General features: G+C 37.2%; 1 protein-coding gene and 1 long non-coding RNA gene across 2 annotated transcripts in view; one reads left to right on the forward strand and one right to left on the reverse strand.

Moving 5' to 3' along the window:
- The window catches only part of LOC125237320 (twitchin), a 183,753-nt gene that overhangs the window by 96,425 nt on the left and 62,659 nt on the right, over positions 1-24,669 (reverse strand). The window contains 10 exon segments of the mRNA XM_048144310.1: positions 5,192-5,349; positions 5,975-6,123; positions 7,086-7,227; positions 7,602-7,798; positions 8,359-8,467; positions 8,586-8,736; positions 10,380-10,531; positions 13,711-13,848; positions 13,851-13,881; positions 24,018-24,151. Of these exon segments, the coding sequence (XP_048000267.1) occupies positions 5,192-5,349; positions 5,975-6,123; positions 7,086-7,227; positions 7,602-7,798; positions 8,359-8,467; positions 8,586-8,736; positions 10,380-10,531; positions 13,711-13,848; positions 13,851-13,881; positions 24,018-24,151 (1,361 nt within the window).
- On the forward strand, positions 16,307-23,815 carry LOC125237589. Its single transcript, XR_007178352.1, has 2 exons — positions 16,307-17,308; positions 23,707-23,815. It is a non-coding gene; the product is annotated as an uncharacterized LOC125237589 (long non-coding RNA).

Genomic DNA, 24,669 nt, shown 5'->3' on the forward strand with positions numbered 1-24,669 from the left:
GTGATTTAAACAAGTTACTTTAATTTGTGTCTTAGTTTACCTAAATATTTTGTTGCTATTAGTTACAGTTGTGTCAATCTTTGCTAACAGTCTTGCCTATGTATGCAAAAGTTTGAGTATCACTGAACGGGCCGGCTCGGCTGGACCGGTCGCTTATCGTTGTCAGGCGCATGGCTTATCGCTATTCGCAGTCCAGGCGCACCGCTCATGGCATGCTCACTTAACTATATTTGTCTCTTTCTTGCATCGACTTAAATTATGCTTAATTACTCGCTCTTTCGCACTTATTAGAAACCGCATATGTCTTACGATTTCCACTTTGTGTTGCATTTATTATCAATTACAAACGAAGTTACTTTACCTTTCATGCTTATTTAAATAATTCAATTCACTGTTTACGCAGCTCGATTATTTTGTTGTTATTTTATTATTGCGTTGAATATATACTAAAATGGCTTTAAATAATGATGGGGGAGGGAGTTATCCTACAATTTATTACCAAAACGTAAGGGGACTTCGGTCGAAAACTTCAATTTTTTATCGAAACTTATTAGTTGCATCTTATGACATAATCCTATTAACAGAGACGTGGTTACTAGATGGAGTTCTAGACACGGAGTTATTTGATGATCGCTATGTCGTTTGGAGACGTGATCGAGATTCGCTTTTAACCGGTCAAAATCGTGGAGGTGGCGTAATTATAGCAATTCGTAAGGAACTGGCAGCCATTCCGCAGCCTACCTACCAATCATCGGCTGAGGATCTATGGGTAACTTTGACTATTAAGGGCCGGCATAACTCATCAATTAAACTGCACCTGTGTGTTTTATATTTATGTAAGCAAAATAAGGGTAATACATTCTCACAGCAGTTATCGAATTTCCTTGATAGCCTGAGTGAAGCTGTGTTGCGTGGATGTGATGATAAATACTTAATAATAGGAGACTTTAACATGAGCAATATAATATGGACACGTCAGCATTCTATTTTGGTGCCCTCGAACTATAAAACTAATGATGAGTGTTGTTTGATTGATGAATTAAACACCTTAAACTTAAGTCAGTATAATGATATTCTAAACCAATACGGAAAGTTATTAGACCTTGTCCTGTCAAATGATGTAGTACATGTTAGTGAGTGTTTGGACCCTTTAGTACCGATTGACCCGTACCATAAAGCAATATTAGTCTCGATTCAGTTCGCACAAATAAACAGTTTAAAACCCGCTTCTCGTATTAAATATTTTTACAATAAAGGCGATTATCCCTCCATCAACAATGAACTGACCTTGATTAACTGGGAGGAAGAATTCTCGCGACGCTCTTTAGATGAGTCGGTTAACTTCTTTTATTCCATATTTAAAAAACTGCGACTTAAATATATTTCTAGTAAAATAATTCATGACGATAGTTTTCCTAAGTGGTATTCGCCGGCACTAAAAAAAGCGATCAAAGAGAAAGCTAAATATTTTAAAAAATTTCGTATATATGGCAATATATCAGATCAAATCTCTTTTAATTTTCAACGGGACAGGGTCAAAAAACTTGAACAGTCATGCTTTACTTCCTATGTTCGCAAGCTCGAAAGCAACATCGTTAAAAACCCCAAGCAGTTCTGGTCCTACATTAAGTCACGTTCTAGCTCACATGGTATACCAAATTGTTTAAAGTACGAAGATAGATTAGTTAACACAGCCCAAGATATATGTGAAGCTTTCTCTAACTATTTCTATACAACATTTTCAGCACCTAGTACCGACCAAGTGGTCACATCCGTGGTTAGTCCATATTCACACATATGTAATGTAGAGGTTAATTCGGATGCTATTGTTAAGTTACTATTAAAATTGGATCCGTCCAAATCGGCTGGACCTGATGACATGCCAGCTCAATTTTTGATTAACTGTGCGGATGCTATTGTAAAACCCATATCTCTCCTGTTTAAGCGCTCGTTCACTGATTGCCACGTCCCCTCGATTTGGAAATCAGCCTATATTACACCCGTTCATAAGAAGGGTTCAAAAACTGAAGTAACTAATTATAGGCCAATTTCTAAACTTTGTATACTTGCTAAAGTACTTGAAAAGCTAGTTTATTCACAAGTATATGAGGCAATTAAGAATTATTTTAGTCCTTTTCAACATGGTTTTTTGAAATGTAAGTCTACCGTTTCAAATTTGATACTCCTTAATGATTATGTAACTACGGCCATGTCTGAGGGTAGTCAAGTCGATGTAGTGTACACCGACTACAGCAAAGCATTTGATACGATTGATCATAAATTACAAATTTTTAAATTAAATAATATGGGTATTCATGGGGATCTATTGCGATAGTTCACATCTTATATTGATAATAGGTCGCAAGCTGTTGTCATTAACAACTATATGTCAGGCTGGGTAAGTGTTCCCAGTGGCGTTCCTCAAGGATCGTTGTTGGGCCCTTTGCTTTTTAATATATTTGTTAATGACATCAGTGACTGCTTCCAGTCTGCCAAGTTGCTATGCTTTGCTGACGATATGAAGATTTTTACCAAAGTTAGCTCAGTACATGATTCTACCCTTTTACAAAATGATCTTACACGACTTGTCGCATATTGTCAAATTAATAAACTAGAATTAAATGTTTCCAAATGCTTTGCTTTAACTTTCACTAGACAACGCAATATAATCCCGACTACATATAAGCTTAATAACCATGAGCTTGAAACTCTATCATGTATGAGGGACTTGGGAGTCATCCATGATTCTAAGCTTCTATTTGATAGTCACATAGACAATATAGTAACTAGTGCTACTAAAACATTAGGGTTTATTATGCGTAGTTGCCAACATTTTACTCAAATTAAAACTATGAAAGTCCTTTATTGTACATATGTCAGAAGCAAACTGGAATATGCGTCTCAAATTTGGAACGCTTCTTATAATATATACATTAACAGAATAGAACGTATACAGAAAAAGTTTGTTAAATATCTCTGCTTTAAACTAAACACCGTTTATAATTCATCAAATTATGAAAATGTTTGCAAAAAACATCACCTTATTCCATTATATAAACGTCGTCATATTGCTGATATTTCCTATTTACTTAGCATTTCAAATGGCAACATTGATTGTCCCGAATTGCTCGCTAAGCTTTCCTTCAATATACCATCTAGATCGAAAAGATACTTCCCTCCCTTATCAATCCCACTTACTTCACGTAACTATAGGAAAAATAGCTTTCTATTACGAGCTGGTAAAAGCTTAAATGAATTATCGAGGAAGCGTGATATTGACGTTTTTAATAGCAACATAACTACCATAAGACGGATCTTGACAGACGAGTTACTTAAGTGAGCAAGCCACGAGCGACAACATATTATATAGATTGTTAATGTTGAATACTATATCGGTATAACTTGTTGATGTACTTATATATTAGTTTAGTTCTAAGTTTTGCTTTTCCAAGACATGTAATAATCATTACGTGTTAGTGAGATACACGTACATAGTTAGTAATTTAGTACTAGCCACCATTTGTTTGATAACCTGTTACTACTGGTGGGAACCTATAATTGGCTGTTTGTTACTAGGGTTATATTATCTATCCTGAATTGTAAGCTGTTGGTTCTCCAAATAATAAATAATAAAATAATAAATAATAAAATAATAACTGTCCTTCAAAATTTATTCACGGTTAAGGTCCATTAAAACCATAAAACTTAATTAAAATCTCGCGGTCTTCAACCAACATCCTGGCAGGATCGCCATGCGATGTGGGAAGTAATTAAAACGGCTAGTTACCTTTACGACGTTTATTACAATGCTATATATGGGTGGATAAAGCTCTTATATACTAATATCATAGACTAATGATACATAGAGAGTATACATGTAATAAGGCATAATACTTATAACACTACATTGATAAAAGTCTGTTTTTATTGCACTCTAGCTTTTTCCCGCGGCTTCGCCCGCGTACTAATCTAATCTTGTATTCCCATACAAACTTTGGACCCCCATTTCATCCCCTTAAGAGGTAAATTTTGTAAAATCCTTTCTTGGTGCTCTTCTACACATTATAAGGAACCTACGTGCCAAATTTGGGATCTGTAGGACCAGCGGTTTCGGCTGTGCGTTGATATGTCAGTCAGTCAGTTTCTTCTTTTATATATTTAGATAGACAAAGACAAACCGGGTCTATAACTAATTCAAAACATCGCATGAATTCGAGCGACAAAGAGAAAAATAACGATTTTCAACTTTTTAATGTTAGCGGTTGGCGCTTATAAAAGCGAGTTCCGGTATCACGTTAAAACACTAGACCAGTATGTTAACCACTTACAGATGCAGTGCGAAAAACTTTTCCTTTGTATTGTTCAAGAACAAAAAGTCTATTTGTGACAATTTATCTATGGCCAATTTTATGTTTCTTAACATGGCAACATTTTCTTCCTTCTTCGTTCGATCATGGCCATCGCATGTCGCGAGTTGCATTAATTTGTGTTTATTCTATAATAAACCAGTGAAAAGTTATCTCCGTGTATTATTTCTACTACATGGATCGTGGTCCTTCGAGCCGGATATGAACCAGTATTTTTACGGAAACGTTCTTACGTTTCCGTAAAAATACTTCTTTTACGTTCTTACGTCTCATGCTATTAGATTAGATTTTTAAAATTAAATGGCCTCAGTCCCATTGGTGGGACTATTTTGCCAATGTCAAGGTGATATAAGCTAATTGTTTTAGATTTTGGTACGGTAAGTACGACAGTGTTCGGTAGTTGGCACTTGTAAATTGATAGCTAGATTTTACAAGGGCACGTGGACTATCGGCCGTTGACGATAAAAAGGGGCCAAACGCGTTTCGAGATTAATTCTTCATCAGCTTCTCACCATAGCATTAGTTTACTGCATAATAAGCTATCAGTATTACACTTTAAACAATATTAATGAGCAAAAGAAGGAGAAATTAATTATTTGCGACACGATACCGCTAAGATGGCACCCGTACCGGAAGTCCTGTCTCATCTCATATTTCAATCAGTCTCAGTACAAGACGTATGCTGTCTGAACTAGCATGACAAATACGAACGTTTCCGGAAAAATACGAACGAAAAGCTTTTCGCAGTACATCACTGTAGCGCTCTTCCTCAGATCCTCAGGCTTCAACATCAATTACAAAGCAGAAGTGTTCGTTCTACTTACTTCTAGAGCGTTCTCCCAGTCTCCACCCTTGGGCTTCTTCTGGACAATGTACTTCTGTATCGGCGCTCCGCCGTCGTTCTTGGGAGGGTCCCATTTGACTGTGGCGCTCTCGTTGTCGTGATCTGCCACTTCTACGTTGCCGGGCTTGTCGGAGATGTCTGTGAATAAAAAAAGTGCGATTTAGATGTGTTTATGCGACTATTCACCTATTGGTGTATGCAAAACTTCACTGCACTTTTCTTAAAAACAAAGATTTAATGATCGGTTTAAAGGATTACTGACAGATAACAATTTAGATGGCGCTGTACGGTATTTGTTGATATACGATATATGTTTGTCATAATTAACATTTTACAATTTAGCGGACAGAAACCACATGGAAAAAATAGCGCTGCGTATTTCGGCTGGCGGAACAGAGCATGAAAAAATTACCGTAAAGCCTCTTCAAAAAAAAGTTCTACGAATTGAAACGATCAACTTCCAACCACGCTACAATCTCAGGAAATATCTTTCTTTTTTTTTAAAATAAAATCTCAAAAATGGGTTAAATTGTGGCGTAGGCGAGAGGCTGGCAACCTGTCACTGCAATGTCACAGTTTCGTTTCCTTTCGACCCCTTATTTGCCAAGAGTGGCACTGAAGCTTTAGTAGTTTCATGTGCTCTGCCTACCCCTTTATGGGATACAGGCGTTATTGTATGTATGTTTTATGTATGTAAAATCTCAAATCTTGGTATTTTTGGGATGTTAGAACCTTCCATTAAGAGTAAATTTCAAATACATACCGAAAGGATTCTTAGCCAGGATAGCCTTCTCGGCTTCCAGTGGCTCAGAATCGCCCTCATCGTTGACGGCTGTCACGCGGAACTTGTACTGGTGTCCGGGTTCGAGTCCCGTCACCTCCATTTCTAGAGGCTTCTTGTCGCCAGCAACCCTAAACACACAATGTATAATGTTATAAGTAGCCATTTTGGAACGCACTTAAAATCGGTTCGAATTGTAACAGCTCCCTGTTCGAGAACCAAATTTTAACTGATACGTCATGTTTTACGTCGATGTTTTGGGTTGTATATTTATTTTTTATTTTTTTTTTTTTTTAGTATAGATAGGTAGACGTTTGACCACGATCACACCTGATGGTAAGTGATGATGCGGTCGGTTATAACTACTATTAGCTCCAAAATCATCCCCGCACCCAGAATCGGGGCATGTATATAGGCTGATAAAATGTGGAATTGCCACTAAAAATGTAACAAGTAGTTCCGCTCACTGATGGAGCGAAGTGTAACTTCGCATCAGTGTGGATAACAGAGGAACTCCGAAAAAATCACAGCTACTTTTACGTTTTTTGCGGTACAGTTAGCTGTAAAAGTGCATGGCGTTTTCATGATTTCTCCATGCAATTTTGGAAGCTCAATGGACACAATCTGTCACTGAAATATCTGTGTACTGGTTCTTAGGTACAGTACAGGTACCCATATTTTTTAAAGTAAACTTCTGTAGGCGTAGAATAAATTTAAAACTGGAAAAATGTCTTGAACTAACGGCCTCTGGATCGATACTCCAGCGCTCTGCCAACTGAGCCACCAAGACTTCAACCAAGCCAGCGAAATTTTCCACCACTTAGGTCAATGGGACCCGTAGCGACATCTACCGTAAGAGTGTTAAACTTCTTAAACGGCAACCGGAGTTCCAAGTCATATTGGAAAATTCACCAGTTACAATGCGATGTTAAATTTTTAACTTCTGATTAGCAGAAACTTCTGTTTCACTAATTATCTGTAAAGATTTTTATACATTCTCTTACCTTTTTTTTTTTTTTTGACGCAGGGGAGAATGCTTTTACGCATCTCATCCCAGAGTTGGGGGGAACCCCGGGATGATACATTCTCTTACCTGCCAACGCGCACCCATTTGCCGGTAGCCATGTCCATCTTCTCAAGCTCGTATTCCTTGACTGGAACACCGCCGTCATCTTCAGGTTTCTCCCATCGGACCTTGCAGCCGGTCGCATGGATGTCTGACACCTCCAGGGGTCCTACGGACAAAATGTTTTACAGTTAATGTTATCAAATTAAAAACCGGCCAAGTACGAGGATCACAAGACTTTACACAATTTTTTTAACGTGTAGCGTGAGAGAATTGTTCATATCTGTTCAAATACGAATAGCACCAATGATCGATTGTTGCAAAAATGACTTAAGCGTCTGCGCGTGTGAAGGCGCTTAAAAAGTCATTTTTTTAAATAACCGATATTTTTAACAATTTCTAAAAAAACTAAAAAAAATGAATTTATATGTAGTGTATGCCGTAGTTAGCGTCTCGGCGCACCGTATTGATGATCGTGAAATCGGTATTCGACTATGTATAATAATAGGTGGACATCTTTACTAGAAGACGTTAAAGTCTTACCTTTAGGCGCAGATGGCTTGCTGAGAACAGTCAGCTCGACGGTCTCCTGGTCGAAACCGTTGCAGTTCTCCGCCCGGAGCGTGTATTTGCCGGTGTCGCGGCGCACCGCGTTGATGATCGTGAAATCGGTGTGGTACTCCTGGTTCTCGATCTTGATGCGCTCCGTGTTGACTAGCTTGATGTTCTCACGCCATGACCTGTTGGACGGCTTACGTTATTTCTTGTACTTATTACGAAAAACTTATTTTTTTTATGTGGTTGCACATGGATAAAAATTTTGTTGTATCTTAAAAATCGAAATAAGATGTCATATATTAAAGAAAAAACGACGAGCACCACCAGTGGTGAAGGCCGGATTCGAACCGGCGTCTTTTAGCAATCCGGGCCAAACGCCATCACCCCTAGGCCACCTCGCCACAGCGGAAGCCGTCGAAATTTCTCTTCTATATGTCATCTTTGTAAGACTAGGCGTCTTTGACCAACTCTAAGGGCAAGCAGTAGGTGCTTGCACCTCCTATACGAAACCTTTACAGGTTTGCGATATAGCTAGAGAGACTGGTGCTGCCATCTATACGCAACTATCAAAAACGCCTAAAAACGCCTAAACACTTTATCGCAGTCATTGGGGTCGGCGCAGCGTGTCTTCCGCTTCCATACCTCCCTATCGTCCATCATCTCATCATTCACTTGCTGTCACTCACCAATGAAAATAAAGAAAGTGCCTTTTATATTAAAGGTGTCATTTTAATAGTCTTACCAAGTCATGTCCGGAGCAGGTTCACCGGTGACATCAACAGACCACTTGTGGGTGCGGCCAGCCTTGATGATGACAGACTTGAAAGTGCTGCGCTCAATGCGAGGTTTCACTATAGAAAAAGAAGGAATATTATTAGTAAGCCGGCAAGCATAGACTGAAGTGAAATCTTTTTATTGTTTCAGATAATAATCTAGTGTTCTGGTAAACCAGTATGAAAAATTACTTACAGTTCTTATGCTTGCAGAGGTGGTTGTCAGTGGGCGGTGACGCCTCACCGACACCAGCCTTGTTGTAGGCCTTCACACGGAACTGGTAGATCATCTTCTCCTTCAGCCCCTCCACCTTGTACTCCGTCTTAGTGTCCTCAGTTTTGACAACCTATTTAACATCATAAACATTTTTTTTTAAATTTTACTCAAATTTTTTTTAAATACATAACTTTTCCAGAAGCAGAGCCTCTTTCAGGCTACTACTATGTCAGATGTCCAAGATCTCAGCCAAGTTTCTTTAAGCCCTTGGACTGCCAAATACTTCAACAAATACCTCAGATTGCAGTTTAATATCAACACTAGTACATTCCTCTGAGAATTACGAAAGGTTCGTTGTGTACAAAAGGTGGTATCAAAATATTGGCAGCATAACTTTGTTCTAGTTTAGCCGGGACAGTAACCTGCAGCTCCAACTCCAGGGAATAGGCTACTAAAGACTTTTATCAAATTTAGCACATCATGTTATTGTTTTCTGTAGTATTTGACTTAAGAAATCAATATTTATAGCTTGCGGGGATTAAAAGTGCGTGATGACTGCATATTTTTAATTAAAGATGTGTGAATGTTTTTTTTAAATTATGGACTCCGAAAACGGTGTTGGCCAATGGAGTGACGTCACATGATTCAAATCAACTATGGAAATTAGAGGTACTAATCTAATCTCCATAGAATCAACCTCTATTGTATTAAATTTCATAGTCATTGCTCGGCTGTGACATTGTCAAATATTTTTTCTAAATCGACTTACGTCGCGTCATAGTTATTCTATATATTAATATGGCTGATGTTGTTTTTGCCTGATCATGTAAAAGTAAACTTTAAATTATTTTAAACTTTAAATTAGACAGTAATTAATAATACACGGTGTTTCCGGTATCACTCAAAACCTCAGACACCCCAACTGATTTTTATTTTTTTAAACTCATCTAGAGTATTCATCTTTTAATCTGATCGTTACTTTTTTTTTAATTGAATTTTTAGTTTTCCGTACAGCTCTACTTGACTTTTAGCTCTACACTCAATAAAATAATTGCTAACTACCATCATAAACCATAAGACTATTTATTTGTGTACGTTACTGCAACGACATAAGGTTTACCAATAGACAGCTAAGATGTCACTGTAAAACACTTTAAAGCTTTGTCACAGTAAACTTCAAATTGGACAGGTAATCGCAGTAAGCACAAATAAACTCAATATTCAAAATGACAAGGTTGTAATTAGGTACGAGTTCAATTTGTTATGACTTATGATAAACATTAAGATTTAACTGACAAACAACGTCAAACTAGTAGCGGAAAAAATAATCGTCCAAGTAACCGGCCAGTATTAATACCCCTAAATACTGAAAAAAGGTAAACAACCTCTAGCAATGCGATATACACAATGTTGTATTACGAGTACAATAGAATGGGCACGTAAAAAATAACTAATAATACTAATTTAAATAAAAATATTACCCCCATCAAGATATAGCTCAATCGATTCTACTCTCGATTCTGAACAAACTGTTTTCAGGTTTTTAGTGTTAAGTGAAACACGGTGTATAAGACATACTTTGAAAAAGGGTCAAGTAGCCTATTGGGCTGAATGAATGCATCAGTGATCGACAGCCCGCCTGTTTCCGGCCAGGCGACCCTACACTACATCTACATCTTGTTCTAGTTTATGTTTATTATGTTGTTCAAAAACACTTGAAAGTTGCGGAATCTTTTCTTAAATTAAAATGTTATCAAAAAGCAAGTAGCTCACCTCGATCCAATCAGCAGAGAACTTGTCCTTCTTCTCCACAACATAACCGAGGATGGGACGTCCACCGGTGTCGGTGGGAGCCTCCCATTGCAGCGTGACCGACTGGTTGTCATAGTCGATGATGACTGGCTTGCTTGGGGCTTTCGGCGGGTCTGGTGAGGGAAATATAGGTGTTAAAACATGGTTGTGGTGAGGATTTAGTTGTTATAGTCACGAAATAGTTGTATATACTGTCTGTAGCTCAAATATTGTGTATAAACAAGTAAACGTTCTGTATGTTGTGATCGCACCGTTTATTAAAGAACGTAACAGACCTGTTTTCAATAATAAAGGATTGTATTTTTAAGGAGTTGTAATATGATTACAAATACATTTTTTTAGATTTATTGTAGGTATAGGTATGAATACTTTCGTAGTTTTTTATGAATCGTAGTAAAAACAAAATCAATTTTACCGGCGCGGTTGTTTTGTTTTGATACGATTTGACAACTGTCACAATTGACACTAACAGTGACAGCTAGGGCTTGGTGTTGCTAATATAAATACTAAACATTTCTCCAAAAAGAATCAAAATTTTTTTGCGTGTACTATTTTTAGAAATTTTCATAAATTATGATAAGATACCACCTATATTCCTAATGAATTGAATACATAACAGTACACCATGTTAAAAAGCAACGTATAATATTTATATTGTTTCAATATTCATAATCTGATAAATATAGGACTATATTTATATCGCCTAATCCAATACAAGTTTTTAAATCTTGCAACATTTTATTTTTATTAAGAGGGGAATGTTCCGAAAAGCATTAGATTAAAAAAATATGTTTTCCCCTCACTAGCTCGGAAAAACGTGTTTTGTTCCTTTAATACCAGCGGGTAAAAACGCATTTTATCCACTAGTGGATAAAGTAATTTGACCTTGGATAAAGTCAAATTGACTGCTTTAAAATTTACAAAAGTAGGTGAATCTAGTAATAAAGATGATTTACCACCTGTGGAACTACTGGAAGCAGTGATAAATGCATTTTTTGCGTTGTAGTTTCCTCGCTATAGTGACTAATAGTGAGGGGAAAAGTTTTGTGCATAGCTGGGCACCGTTAATCAAATAGTTAACTTCGTTAATCGCTAATCCGTTACTAAAAAAGTTAACTTCGTTAATCGTTAAAGCGATACATTTCGACAAATTTAACGTAAGTTAAAGTTAATCGTTAATCCGTTAACACGTGAAAAAAAATGAACTTTTCTTTAAATATTTAGTTGCATCAGTATCCACTATAACGTATTATATTTCTGTAAAAGGCCGAAGTACAGCTGGCCTATTGAACTCTAGCTTGCACGTGGAAGGCAGTGATCGCCTGAGCTACTGCCAAGAGCTGTGTCAGGAGAGATGCTGGCGGTGACGGGACTGTTGTGGCACTTTGGGCGTTAGAGGCTAGGGAAGCGAATGTGGTCGTAAATAGGGCTCGAATTTGCTGCCCTATCACTACAACAGTCGCCATGGTAAAGCTTAGGATTCACCGAATCAAAGTTAGTAAAAGCAAATCCACGTGAAGAATACTTTTTTAGGTAATATTTCGGACTTTTAGCAATCGACATCGGTAAAACCTAGGATTTACCGGCAAATCATAGGATTTGCCGTACTTCGGGCTTTTATAGTAGCGTTCAGAACGTATTTTTCGCAGCGCAGATGGCGCCTGTGCCCTACTAGATTAACGATTAACGGACTCGGAGAAATTTAACGGAAGTTAACGAGTCCGTTAACATTTTTTCAAGTTAACTTAAAAGTTAATCCGTTAATCGAAATGTTAACTTCGTTAATTAACGATTAACGGATTAAGGAGTTAATGCCCAGCTATGGTTTTGTGTTACACTCGGTGCAAATGTATTGGGTTGGTAAGAAAGTAATGAGCGAATCATAACCAATATTGTAATTTTTATTTAATTTATTATTTTAATCATTTATCAAAAATATAACGGCCTTCGTTATCTACTACTTGTCTCCATCGTTCTGGTAAAGAATGAATAGCATCGGCGAAGAAGTTCTTAGTTTTAGATTCAAAAAACTCAGCTATGTACTGTCGTAGATGGGCTTGATCATCGAACTTTTTTTCATTCAAGGCATTGCTTAGCGATCTGAACAATGCGTAATCCGTAGGTGCCAAGTCTGGAGAGTACGGTGGATGAGGTATCACTTTCCAACCTAGCTCCAATAGCTTTAGCCGAGTCACTTTTGCAATGTGTGGGCGAGCATTGTCGTGTAAGAAAAAAACTTTAGCATGCTGTGGACGATTCTGACAGATTTTTTGGTTTAAATTTTCAAGCTGATTACAGTATACTGATGCTTGGTAGGAGTTCCCAGTGAATAATACCATGAATATCCCACCAAACGGACAGCATAACTTTTTTCGGGTGAGGCTCTGTTTTTGGTGCCTCTATTCCTTTTTCGTTTGGAGCTAGCCACTGACGTTTGCGTGTGTGATTTATATATAAGACCCATTTTTCATCTCCAGTGATAAGATGGTCCAACCAGTTGAATGTGCGGCGAAAAGACAGAAGTTGTATGCAGATATCGGCACGGCGGTTTAGTTGATCTCTATCAAGTTCGTGCGGTATCCAAACACTGTATTTGTAGTTTTTTCCCAACTCGTGTAAATGTGTTTCTATGGTGACATGAGAGCAGCCTAACTCGGTAGCAAGAGTACGACTCGTTAGCCTCGGTTCTCCTTCAATTAAGGTTTTTAATTTGGCTACATCAATCTTCACCGGTCGACCAGACTTAGGTTGATCTGATAATGAAAAGTCGCCACTACGAAACCGCTGGAACCATCGTTTCGCCGTGGCCTCAGACACAACTTCAGGAGCAACACGCTGACATATATTACGCACTGCTTCGGCGGCTGAATGGCCAGACTGAAATTCATATAGTAAGCAACGCCTTACATGCACTTTTAATTCGTCCATTTTCTTCCTTATATTAGCTCGGCGACAGCTAGTGAATGACTGACGAGAAACTGTGCGACTCGCACTTTATATACTTTCGACCATAGAAGATTCTAGAACTCTCTCAAAAATTGTATGTGGAATTCAATCGATCGCTCATTACTTTCTTACCAACCCAATATTTTACTTCTCGTGTGTTAAAAACTCGCAATTTCAGGATTCCATTCTCGAACCACTCGCTTCGCTCGTGGTTCAACTATAGAATCCTTTCACTTGCTCGTTTTTCAATTCCACACTCGGCGTTAAAATACAACTTTGCCCCCTTGTATAACAAATAACTATTTTCTAATCGTAAAATAAATTATAATTTTCTAGAAACACTCACCATAAGGATTCTTAGCGAGAATGAAGCCATCTGTCTCTAGAGGCTCAGATTCTCCCTCCTTGTTGACGGCGCGAACCCTGAACTTGTATTTGTGGTTCGGCGTTAGTCCCTTCACCTGGAACTGTGTGGGCTCAGGCCGCACTCGCCGCATGGTACCCAGTTCCCAGTGTCCTACAGAACAATTTAAGTTAGATGAACAATCTTTTATCATGACTACGTAAAATACTACGTTCCATTAAACTTGTGAGTAGGTATATTCACAACATCCTCATGGCACAACTTGCTATTTTGTTAAAGGGAAGGCCCTACAGATAACATCAGCCCGTATGCTATTATCAAAAAGCAAAGAATAAAATGAAAGGCTGACATCGCAGGGCGAAGTGATAATCTGATAGACCCACAGATTAAATTTAAGAAAATGGGTAGTAGTTTCTCCTCTGAGGATAGACCCTTTGTCGCGACGTTTCGCGAGTTACCTGGCAACACTACCAACTGAACGAAACAGCCTCCATTCAAACCGGTAAAAACCTGTTTGTCACTTTATGGCGTGTTGAATTTAATTATGTAAATTAATATTCGAATCAGTGCTCATCAAGGAGAGCCGAGTCACCAAAGAAAGCTAAGTGGTGTTTTTTATCTCTTGATAAGAGGAGTTATTCTCCCAAAACGTTCTCGTACATTTAACCTAAAACTAACTTTTCATGATTGAATATTATTGCTATGCATTATTACAAAGTTTACGATGATGGTGTTTCTGTTGTTGATAATATGTTGAATTGGAGTTTATTCCATGTTTATTCATATTAAGAACATTTGTAGACGTAACAATTGTTGCACCACAAGATGGAGTCTGCCTCAGCAGACTTATAAATTGCAATTGTGATTGTTATGAAATATAACTATTATGTCTGTTTAGACTAAATTATGAATTATGATTTTGCGTCTGGAGAGACGGCATTATGAAATATTTAGCCTGATTTGCAACACCGTAGGGCTTATCTGTGTGTGTGTGTTTAAGAAGCAATCATGGCGTTTAATAAAGTCAGCGCGGCCCCAAAATTGTTTTGGGACCAGGCATCGGGTAACTCTGATGCTGGTATGTCCGCAACCAGAGGCTGGGGGCGTGGTCCAGCCTTGGTAATTATGCTGTTTATTTAATATGAGAAAATTACAATTTGGCTGGGGATGGACGTATGCCCCCAGCCTTGGTAAGTGCCGGTGGTTTTGTGAGGATCCGGTCGCTGAAGCCTGTCGGCCAGGGGTTCACGCATCCTCTGGGAGGACCCCCAAGATGGTGAACCCTGTAAGGGCTGTCGGGCAAGTGTACAAGATTAGCGCTTTTCTGGAAGGTTGACGAACCTTCGTACACAGTTTGGGTCCAACAATTATTTGTCAAGCGCCGGCCATTGATGTGGGGCGTTGTGACGCTATGTAAGTGTATAGCCTTAAGCCTGTAATGTATCTATGAGTGGCTATGATAATGTGGTTTATGAAACATCTATGATTTACCTAAAAGTGGCTATGATAATGTGGTTTATGAAACATCTATGATTTACCTAAAAGTGGCTTTGATAATGTGTGTACTACAGAGGTGTTCTGTTGTTTATGAAATATATCTAATAATCTGTAATGTGTTGATCTATGTGTGGTGTTAATGTACTTGCCATAGTTGTGTTTATGAGTGGTGTTAAGATAATTGCAATGATTATGTTTGAGATACTGATCTGATGTTGTATATGTGATATACCATCTGCATTTATTCTCTATATTTGAGAAGTGTACTTTGTAAGAGAATGGTTACAAAGGTTTCATATTGAGTTTAACTATCACATATGGAATTTGTATCCTGAATATGCTGAATTGAGTTGATATATCTCAATACATTAGTTGAGATAATAGCAACTATAATGAAAGACAAATGTTGTTAGAAATTGACTTTGTTTACTGATTTACTGCATTATTTGTGTAGTACTTTGGTATGAATATTGATGCACCATAATGGTGGCTGGAAAGTATCTTTGAGATACTTTACATATGTATTTAAGTACTACATTTATGTAGTTCAAAGGGAACTAACATGATGATGGTCATGATAATGATGATGATGATAAATAGTTGGAACTGTAATAACTTCAATAAGCATCTTGGAATTAATGATTTCAGTGAGATTTGAGAACCTATAATGGAAAGAATATAACATGAAATTAACCTTGTAATAATACTTGCATAGAACTAAATGTGTGATATTATATAGAGATAATTTAGTGACTTTGTAAGTCATAGTTACCCCTTTTTAATACAGATCTTGAGATGCCAGTCATGCTGACCAGTGTGGAGGCAACGAGGACAGCGGTTAGAGAAAGGCTCTAACAGTCATTCCATACATGCAGTGTAGCCACTGCTAACCAAAGGTATGAATCATTCCTTTGCTTGACTGACGTTTGTACAGATTGAGTTATAATGATAGCAGTTATAGTGATAAATCTTTGGAGATGAATTCAGGCAATGTTTTAATTCTTTTTGTTCCAAACTTATTCCCCAGAGTTTGGAACAAAATTGGTTGAGTTAGTCTGGGATATTTGGTAGTGGCTGGGAGACGCTGCCAAAATCACAGAAAGAATAAAGTTAAAAGTACATTTCATTTGTTAAAATTCTATTATGGTATCTGAGAAATTGCATAAAGACGTCAGTTCATGGGATGTGTGATTCATATCATTTAAAATTATTTATTTGTGTTCTACATTCATCAATTTAACGAAAAATAGGTTTAACAGGTACTAGAAGAAGCTGATTTGAAATTATTAATGTCATCTAGCGTCGAGTAGAAGTGATAGCCACGAGATGGACACAGAAATTGGCAGCATAGCATTTACGTTATGTGTGTTATAATAAAGATATATTGCTCTTTTATTTAAGCATGAATGTACGAATTGTATACTTATTTTATTGTGATTTCCCTTCATACCAATTATGTGTAGAAATATTGATAAAGAATGTTTGTTTGTTGTTCGACAAAGTGAGGTTGACAATTGGTGCAAGTTTACGAAGTTTGATAAGTACAAGTTTACGAAGTTTGTTGAGCTCAAGTTTACGAGGTTTGTTAGTACTTACAACATTTTATTTTCAAATGCTTATTATAAATTAATAAATATGTTAAACATTAACAAAATTAATACACAAATAAAAGGACAAATAATTGCTTTCTGTAATTATTGGTTCTTAAAACATAAATGAAAAATCGATGTGATCGATAAACACGCATAAAAAACAGTCGATTTCCGAACGTCTGTCTTTGACATATGACATTAAAGGATTGTAAATGTAAATATTGTGACCGGCAAAATATGTGTTTATATAAACAAAGGTAGTGAAATTACTTGTTGATTACCTGAAAATATGACGGGGAGTCCGTTTCTACACAGGGAGGTAGTACCAGGATAAATCTACGCTAATTCTAGCCACTGTGGTCCCAATGCAGACATTCGGTTTTATGGCTCATTGGGAAGCAGGCACAGCAAAGAGGTTTGGGGTTTAATCCCTAACAAGGACGCCCTTGTGGCGATATGAACGCCCTTGGGGCAAAATGTTGAAAGACTCGGTGAGTGTTGTAAAAGCTTTTAACTACTTTAAAGTCAGGGGATATGAATGATAAAGGTGTTTTGTACATGTTCAGTTTTGCATCTTTTGGCAAATGATAAATAATGAAATTCCACGCAAATTTGTATTGTACGAATGTGTTCATCTCAAAATATCTTTACGCATTGAGTATAGGTACTCATCATTATAGTGTTATTGTGAATTGTGCTGTTTGACATCACATAAAATTAAAATATTGATGATTCATCATTTGCAATTTAATCACATGAAAATTTTCTGAAAATGAACTACGAAATAACCGCATAATTGACGTCGTTAAAATACTTCTTATTGGAATCAACCATTTTATGCCAATATTAACAAAGCCTGCTTGCCCAAGTATCCACATTTGTTAGTAATATAGAGAAGTTGACCACTGACACCAAGTTACTATGTGCACAAATACCACGAGTTAAAAACAAATCAGAACAAAGCGTCATCATTTCATCAAAAATTACACACCATACACCGGTTAAATACTGAACTTTATCAGTATTTTAAAATTGTAAACAAACAAGTACCAATGAAATTTCTAAAGTGACTACCTACCTCACAGCTCGGAGGTGAAGAAGTACTAGCTGAATCTGAAAATGCCTTAATTCTACAATTTAATATAAAGGTGTCTAACATACAATTAAGTAAACTACGGGTTAATAAGCGAAGCAAATTATCTGAGTTTATACTCCACAAGTTTAAGTGAAATGTATTGGACTGGTACCCCTTGATGGGACCAGTTTCATTCCTGTATAAGTCAGTGGGACTGATGTGATGTTGATAAATTAATATACCTAAAGGAGGTATGGAGAACCTCAGTACTAAATTGAACTTCTTCAATTTTGTTAATTTTCTTGTGACCTCGAAACGAGAGAGAGAGGATTCTCTTGCCATTATAACAATATCAAGTTGTTTTCTAAGTTCTTGTGTAGATTTAAACTTACTTAGTTTCACTTCATATATTATATAGTCTGGAAATTTTTCTATGACTATGAACCTCAAGTGATGATGATCAATATTTTCCCCTAATGACTGTTAAGAATATGAGATGTTATTGGATCTCATTTATGGTCTTGCGCCAATCTTCAAACCTTTCACTCTGTATAGAGTGGCATAATGGATATTAACCACTTGCTTGGGTTTTTATACCTATTTTCGAGTATATCGACAGCAATCTGATAACTAAGGTTGGTTATCTATACTTCATCACCTATTAAAATTTAGGCTCTCCTTTTTTAAAGAGGCCTTATGACACCAAAAGTTAAAATATAAAATATCCACTTAAATGGAAAGCAAGAAAATTTATTTACACTTTGTGAAAACAATTATTACAGCCTGCCTGTGTGGTGACGGGTTAAGAATTTCACCACCCCCTTTCTTCCCGTGGGTGTCGTAGAAGGCGACTATGGGATATGGGTTAAATTGTGGTGTAGGCGAGAGGTTGGCAACCTGTCACTGCAATGCCACAGTTTCGTTTTCTTTCAACCCCTTATTTGCCAAGAGTGGCCCTGAAGCTTTAGTAGTTTCATGTGCTCTGCCTGCCCCTTTGTGGGATGCAGGCGTGATTGTATGTATGTATGTATTATTACAGCGATTTTGCCTTATCTATGAGGTCATGAAAAACCGTATAAGAAATTAACAAACAGCTGCTATATTTGTGTTAAAGGAAGACATAGAGAAAAGAATATAATCAAAATGTCAAATGCGTTCATTACAATACTACAGGGAAAATTAACAAGGCCTTGTGTCCGAAGCTATGACTTTCAAATAGTAAATAAAACCTGTCAACACCTTACACATACACAGAGAAGGAACCACTGTTTTACAAACAGCTGCATTGTCTGCTATAAAAAGGAATGGAATTGTCAAGAAATAAATGTCACTTATTGAGGGACAGTAGTTCTCAAAGAAGTTACATGACACAAAGAATTAAAAATAAATTATATTTAAGCACAGAACAGAAAATTGGCCTATTTATTATTTGAAACTGAGCAACTAAAGGAAATTAAAAGTAAACTGATTAGAATTTGCTTGAAAATATAGGTATTAAGATTATTGTTTACCAATATGGTACCAGCAATTACACCAAGTGTATCATGTCCCAGAGAAGATCTGCTTACATATGTGAGCAATTACAATAGAAGGATAAATTTTGTAGATGATAACCCTTTATCAGATCGTATTGACATACTTATAGGAAGAGATTATTATTATTATTTGCATCTCCGTTTAAAATTCTCGGGTCTTTCGAGCCCGCTCATTTATTATTATTATTATTCTTTATGAATACTGAGAAACAGAATTTTCAGAAAATCTATATTAGGCTAGATCTTATCAGGAAAACCTGATCATAAAGACAAAATGACCTGATGGTTTTAACTTACTTTCAGACTCTGTATGAGAATAAATTGACAAAACCTGACCCTACTTTAGATGTAGGAAATGTAAAAGTTGTGTGAGAACTAGAATCCATTATTATCACAGATACTTCTAGCACGGATAGAGACGAAGAAACTATTAATAATTAACGAGACCACTACTATTATTAACAACCGCTATACGGTTGGCTAGCTGTGTAATGAGTACCCTATGGGTCTACCTGCAATAGAGAGTCGCACTGCTCATTTATGAAAAAATCCCATAAGACCGATTGAATAAAGAGATTATAGAGTTTGTCCCTAATCACAACCAGGTAAATCTACCATTCGATATATTTTGGCCCACCATGGAATTTCATTGAGGGAAAAGGCCATGAGAACTGTACAACGTTTCAGCAGAGGGTAGAGAAGGTAAAAGTTTGATTGAGTCTATATCATAGCCCTCTGATGCTAAAAGATCTCATCCAACTCGTGGTCAAGTTCAGATGTCATAGAATAACAAATAGCTGATATAGAGAAAGCTTTCTTATAAATCGGACTAAATGAAAAGGAGAAGACATGTGACTAGATTTTATGGCTATAGAACATTAACAAAACGGATTCTATGGATACGAATCCTATGGATCTGGAAAATTCCAGAAATAAACAATAAAGGCACAGTAAAAACCTTAGGTTTGGTTTGTGATATGTGCAAAGATACTTAAATTAAGAACAAATCTAACAAAATATACTTTTACCAAAAGAGAAATACTAAATACCATAGCTTACATCTATTATCCGTGTGGGCTTGCAGCGCCTATCTTTTAACCAGCTAAATTGCTCTTACAATCTTTATGGGTAAATAAAAAATATTAGATGGAACTCTACCTTATTAAAAGAAATTGTAACATACTGGAAAACTATATAACTGTGTAGAGGTAGCAAAAGAAATATGTAGGTATACTTACCTAGAAATATATCCAGTGAAGAAACTTGTCAAATATATGGCTTCACAGACGCATTAGTCAATGCATATTCTGCTATAGTGCATAGAGATACTAACTATAATGTATACAGCAAAGGCATTAACTGAAATAGACTGACTCTCATAAGAAATCAAGGATGATTTAAAAATAGTCCGTTTAGAACTATGAGGCACCTCAATAGAAAATAGATTAATATAATATGTAAAAAGATATCTCCCAATAAAAGGTGACTAAACAAACATTAGAGTGTGACAGTCAGATTGTTATTGGTGGCAGTCAAACAAGTTACTCGCACTATTTGTAGCAAAAGGGATAGAAGGAATATAAAAGAACATAAACTTGGATCTACGTTATGTACCCTCCAAATTGAATCCGGCTGATGTGGCAAAAGGACCGTTAAGTGACATAGAAAAGTTACATTTTTGGCTACTTAAATTGTCCCGAAGTTCTTGTTATATAGCCCATCTAAATGTTTTAACAATCAAATGATTGACAATTCTTTTTCTGGCGCGGGAGGGTCTCTCGAATTGTGAGAGGTTAAGAATAAACAAGTGAGAGTTCAAGTTAAGGTGGCACCACGTGTTGTGTTGGTGACATAGTATGTACAAATTAAGAAAAAATCAAGAGAACAGAGAGACTCAGAAAGTTGATCGTATATCAAAATTAATTACAGAAATAAATGGGCAATGTAGAGTGGCCAAAGCAAATTAGGTAATACTATATTTATAGGATATATAGCACATTTGTGTCCTTGAGATAGGAGAATCAATGGTGTCTGTGGATCCTGCAAAGGATATATTAAATGATAAACATCTTATGAGAAAGAAGTGATGGATCTTGATATAGAAGTAGATATACCGGTTCAAAGAGAAGATGTGAAACATAATGGAAAATAGATCAAAGGAAGAGATAGTGGATAATAACATACTAAGTACTCAGAGATAAAATAAGGTGGATATAGGCTTAAGTAGAAGGCATCAATGAAACAGAAATCATGTATACCTCTGAAAATATGTCAGAGTGATTTGCACAAGATGGCATAGAGTCAGTGACGCCTAGAGATGAGAGACAAAAGAGAGCAACAGCGGTCCAAGCAATTGGAGAAGATCAAAGAGTGGTCCCGCCACTTGTTGCTTACACTAACTCCTTTTCATTAAACTTTCGTCGTCGGGTGTGTCGCGACGTTTCGCGAGTTACCTGGCAACACTACCAACTGAACGAAACAGCCTCCATTCAAACCGGTAAAAACCTGTTTGTCACTTTATGGCGTGTTGAATTTAATTATGTAAATTAATATTCGAATCAGTGCTCATCAAGGAGAGCCGAGTCACCAAAGAAAGCTAAGTGGTGTTTTTTATCTCTTGATAAGAGGAGTTATTCTCCCAAAACGTTCTCGTACATTTAACCTAAAACTAACTTTTCATGATTGAATATTATTGCTATGCATTATTACAAAGTTTACGATGATGGTGTTTCTGTTGTTGATAATATGTTGAATTGGAGTTTATTCCATGTTTATTCATATTAAGAACATTTGTAGACGTAACAATTGTTGCACCACAAGATGGAGTCTGCCTCAGCAGACTTATAAATTGCAATTGTGATTGTTATGAAATATAACTATTATGTCTGTTTAGACTAAATTATGAATTATGATTTTGCGTCTGGAGAGACGGCATTATGAAATATTTAGCCTGATTTGCAACACCGTAGGGCTTATCTGTGTGTGTGTGTTTAAGAAGCAATCATGGCGTTTAATAAAGTCAGCGCGGCCCCAAAATTGTTTTGGGACCAGGCATCGGGTAACTCTGATGCTGGTATGTCCGCAACCAGAGGCTGGGGGCGTGGTCCAGCCTTGGTAATTATGCTGTTTATTTAATATGAGAAAATTACAATTTGGCTGGGGATGGACGTATGCCCCCAGCCTTGGTAAGTGCCGGTGGTTTTGTGAGGATCCGGTCGCTGAAGCCTGTCGGCCAGGGGTTCACGCATCCTCTGGGAGGACCCCCCAAGATGGTGAACCCTGTAAGGGCTGTCGGGCAAGTGTACAAGATTAGCGCTTTTCTGGAAGGTTGACGAACCTTCGTACACAGTTTGGGTCCAACAATTATTTGTCAAGCGCCGGCCATTGATGTGGGGCGTTGTGACGCTATGTAAGTGTATAGCCTTAAGCCTGTAATGTATCTATGAGTGGCTATGATAATGTGGTTTATGAAACATCTATGATTTACCTAAAAGTGGCTATGATAATGTGGTTTATGAAACATCTATGATTTACCTAAAAGTGGCTTTGATAATGTGTGTACTACAGAGGTGTTCTGTTGTTTATGAAATATATCTAATAATCTGTAATGTGTTGATCTATGTGTGGTGTTAATGTACTTGCCATAGTTGTGTTTATGAGTGGTGTTAAGATAATTGCAATGATTATGTTTGAGATACTGATCTGATGTTGTATATGTGATATACCATCTGCATTTATTCTCTATATTTGAGAAGTGTACTTTGTAAGAGAATGGTTACAAAGGTTTCATATTGAGTTTAACTATCACATATGGAATTTGTATCCTGAATATGCTGAATTGAGTTGATATATCTCAATACATTAGTTGAGATAATAGCAACTATAATGAAAGACAAATGTTGTTAGAAATTGACTTTGTTTACTGATTTACTGCATTATTTGTGTAGTACTTTGGTATGAATATTGATGCACCATAATGGTGGCTGGAAAGTATCTTTGAGATACTTTACATATGTATTTAAGTACTACATTTATGTAGTTCAAAGGGAACTAACATGATGATGGTCATGATAATGATGATGATGATAAATAGTTGGAACTGTAATAACTTCAATAAGCATCTTGGAATTAATGATTTCAGTGAGATTTGAGAACCTATAATGGAAAGAATATAACATGAAATTAACCTTGTAATAATACTTGCATAGAACTAAATGTGTGATATTATATAGAGATAATTTAGTGACTTTGTAAGTCATAGTTACCCCTTTTAATACAGATCTTGAGATGCCAGTCATGCTGACCAGTGTGGAGGCAACGAGGACAGCGGTTAGAGAAAGGCTCTAACAGTCATTCCATACATGCAGTGTAGCCACTGCTAACCAAAGGTATGAATCATTCCTTTGCTTGACTGACGTTTGTACAGATTGAGTTATAATGATAGCAGTTATAGTGATAAATCTTTGGAGATGAATTCAGGCAATGTTTTAATTCTTTTTGTTCCAAACTTATTCCCCAGAGTTTGGAACACCCTTTAGGAGTTCTTAAAAATCGTGCTCTTGTCAGCTCAAAAAACTCATCATAACTTACCATGTCCATCTTCTCAAGCGTGTATCCGGTGATGTCTGAACCTTGCCAGTCGTCGGGCTTCTTCCATTTGACTGTGGCCTTCTCGGCGCGGACATCCTCCACTTCGAGAGGACCATTCGGCCTGTTGGGTTTGTCTGAAATAATACAGGTTTAATTTTAGAATCAGTCGTAAAAGACAAATTAACAACGGATACTCATGAACGTAGTCGATTTTACAGAACGTATTGTTTCTATCAGGCGGTCTATCGTCGCAGTCTAGATTGCGCTCTCGCGCGAGTTTATACATCTAGCGCCACATATGAACTTGCGAGCCAGAGCGCAAGTTGTGCAAATCCGCCTGATTTACGTTTTTTTCTTTAACGAATCGAAGTTATTTTCTTTGCCCAGGGATCGGTAAACTTGTGAAGAAGAGAGAACAGCAGTAGAAATCGCCAGTTTAGAAAAAGTCAGAGAGATGCGCGGATCCAGGGGGGGGGGGTCATGGGGTCATGACCCCCCCCCCCCCCCCCCCCTGGAGCCTAGGCTGGCCATACAAATAGACCACGGGGGCTGGGCCTTTACCACGTGACCCAAGCCCTCCCCCCCCCTATGTTGATTTCACTAAAGAACCGCATGCGTGCACGCGACCCACAGTTTGCCGATCCCTGGCCTG

This window comes from Leguminivora glycinivorella, chromosome 21, assembly GCF_023078275.1.
Source record: "Leguminivora glycinivorella isolate SPB_JAAS2020 chromosome 21, LegGlyc_1.1, whole genome shotgun sequence".
Classification (NCBI taxonomy): domain Eukaryota; kingdom Metazoa; phylum Arthropoda; class Insecta; order Lepidoptera; family Tortricidae; genus Leguminivora; species Leguminivora glycinivorella.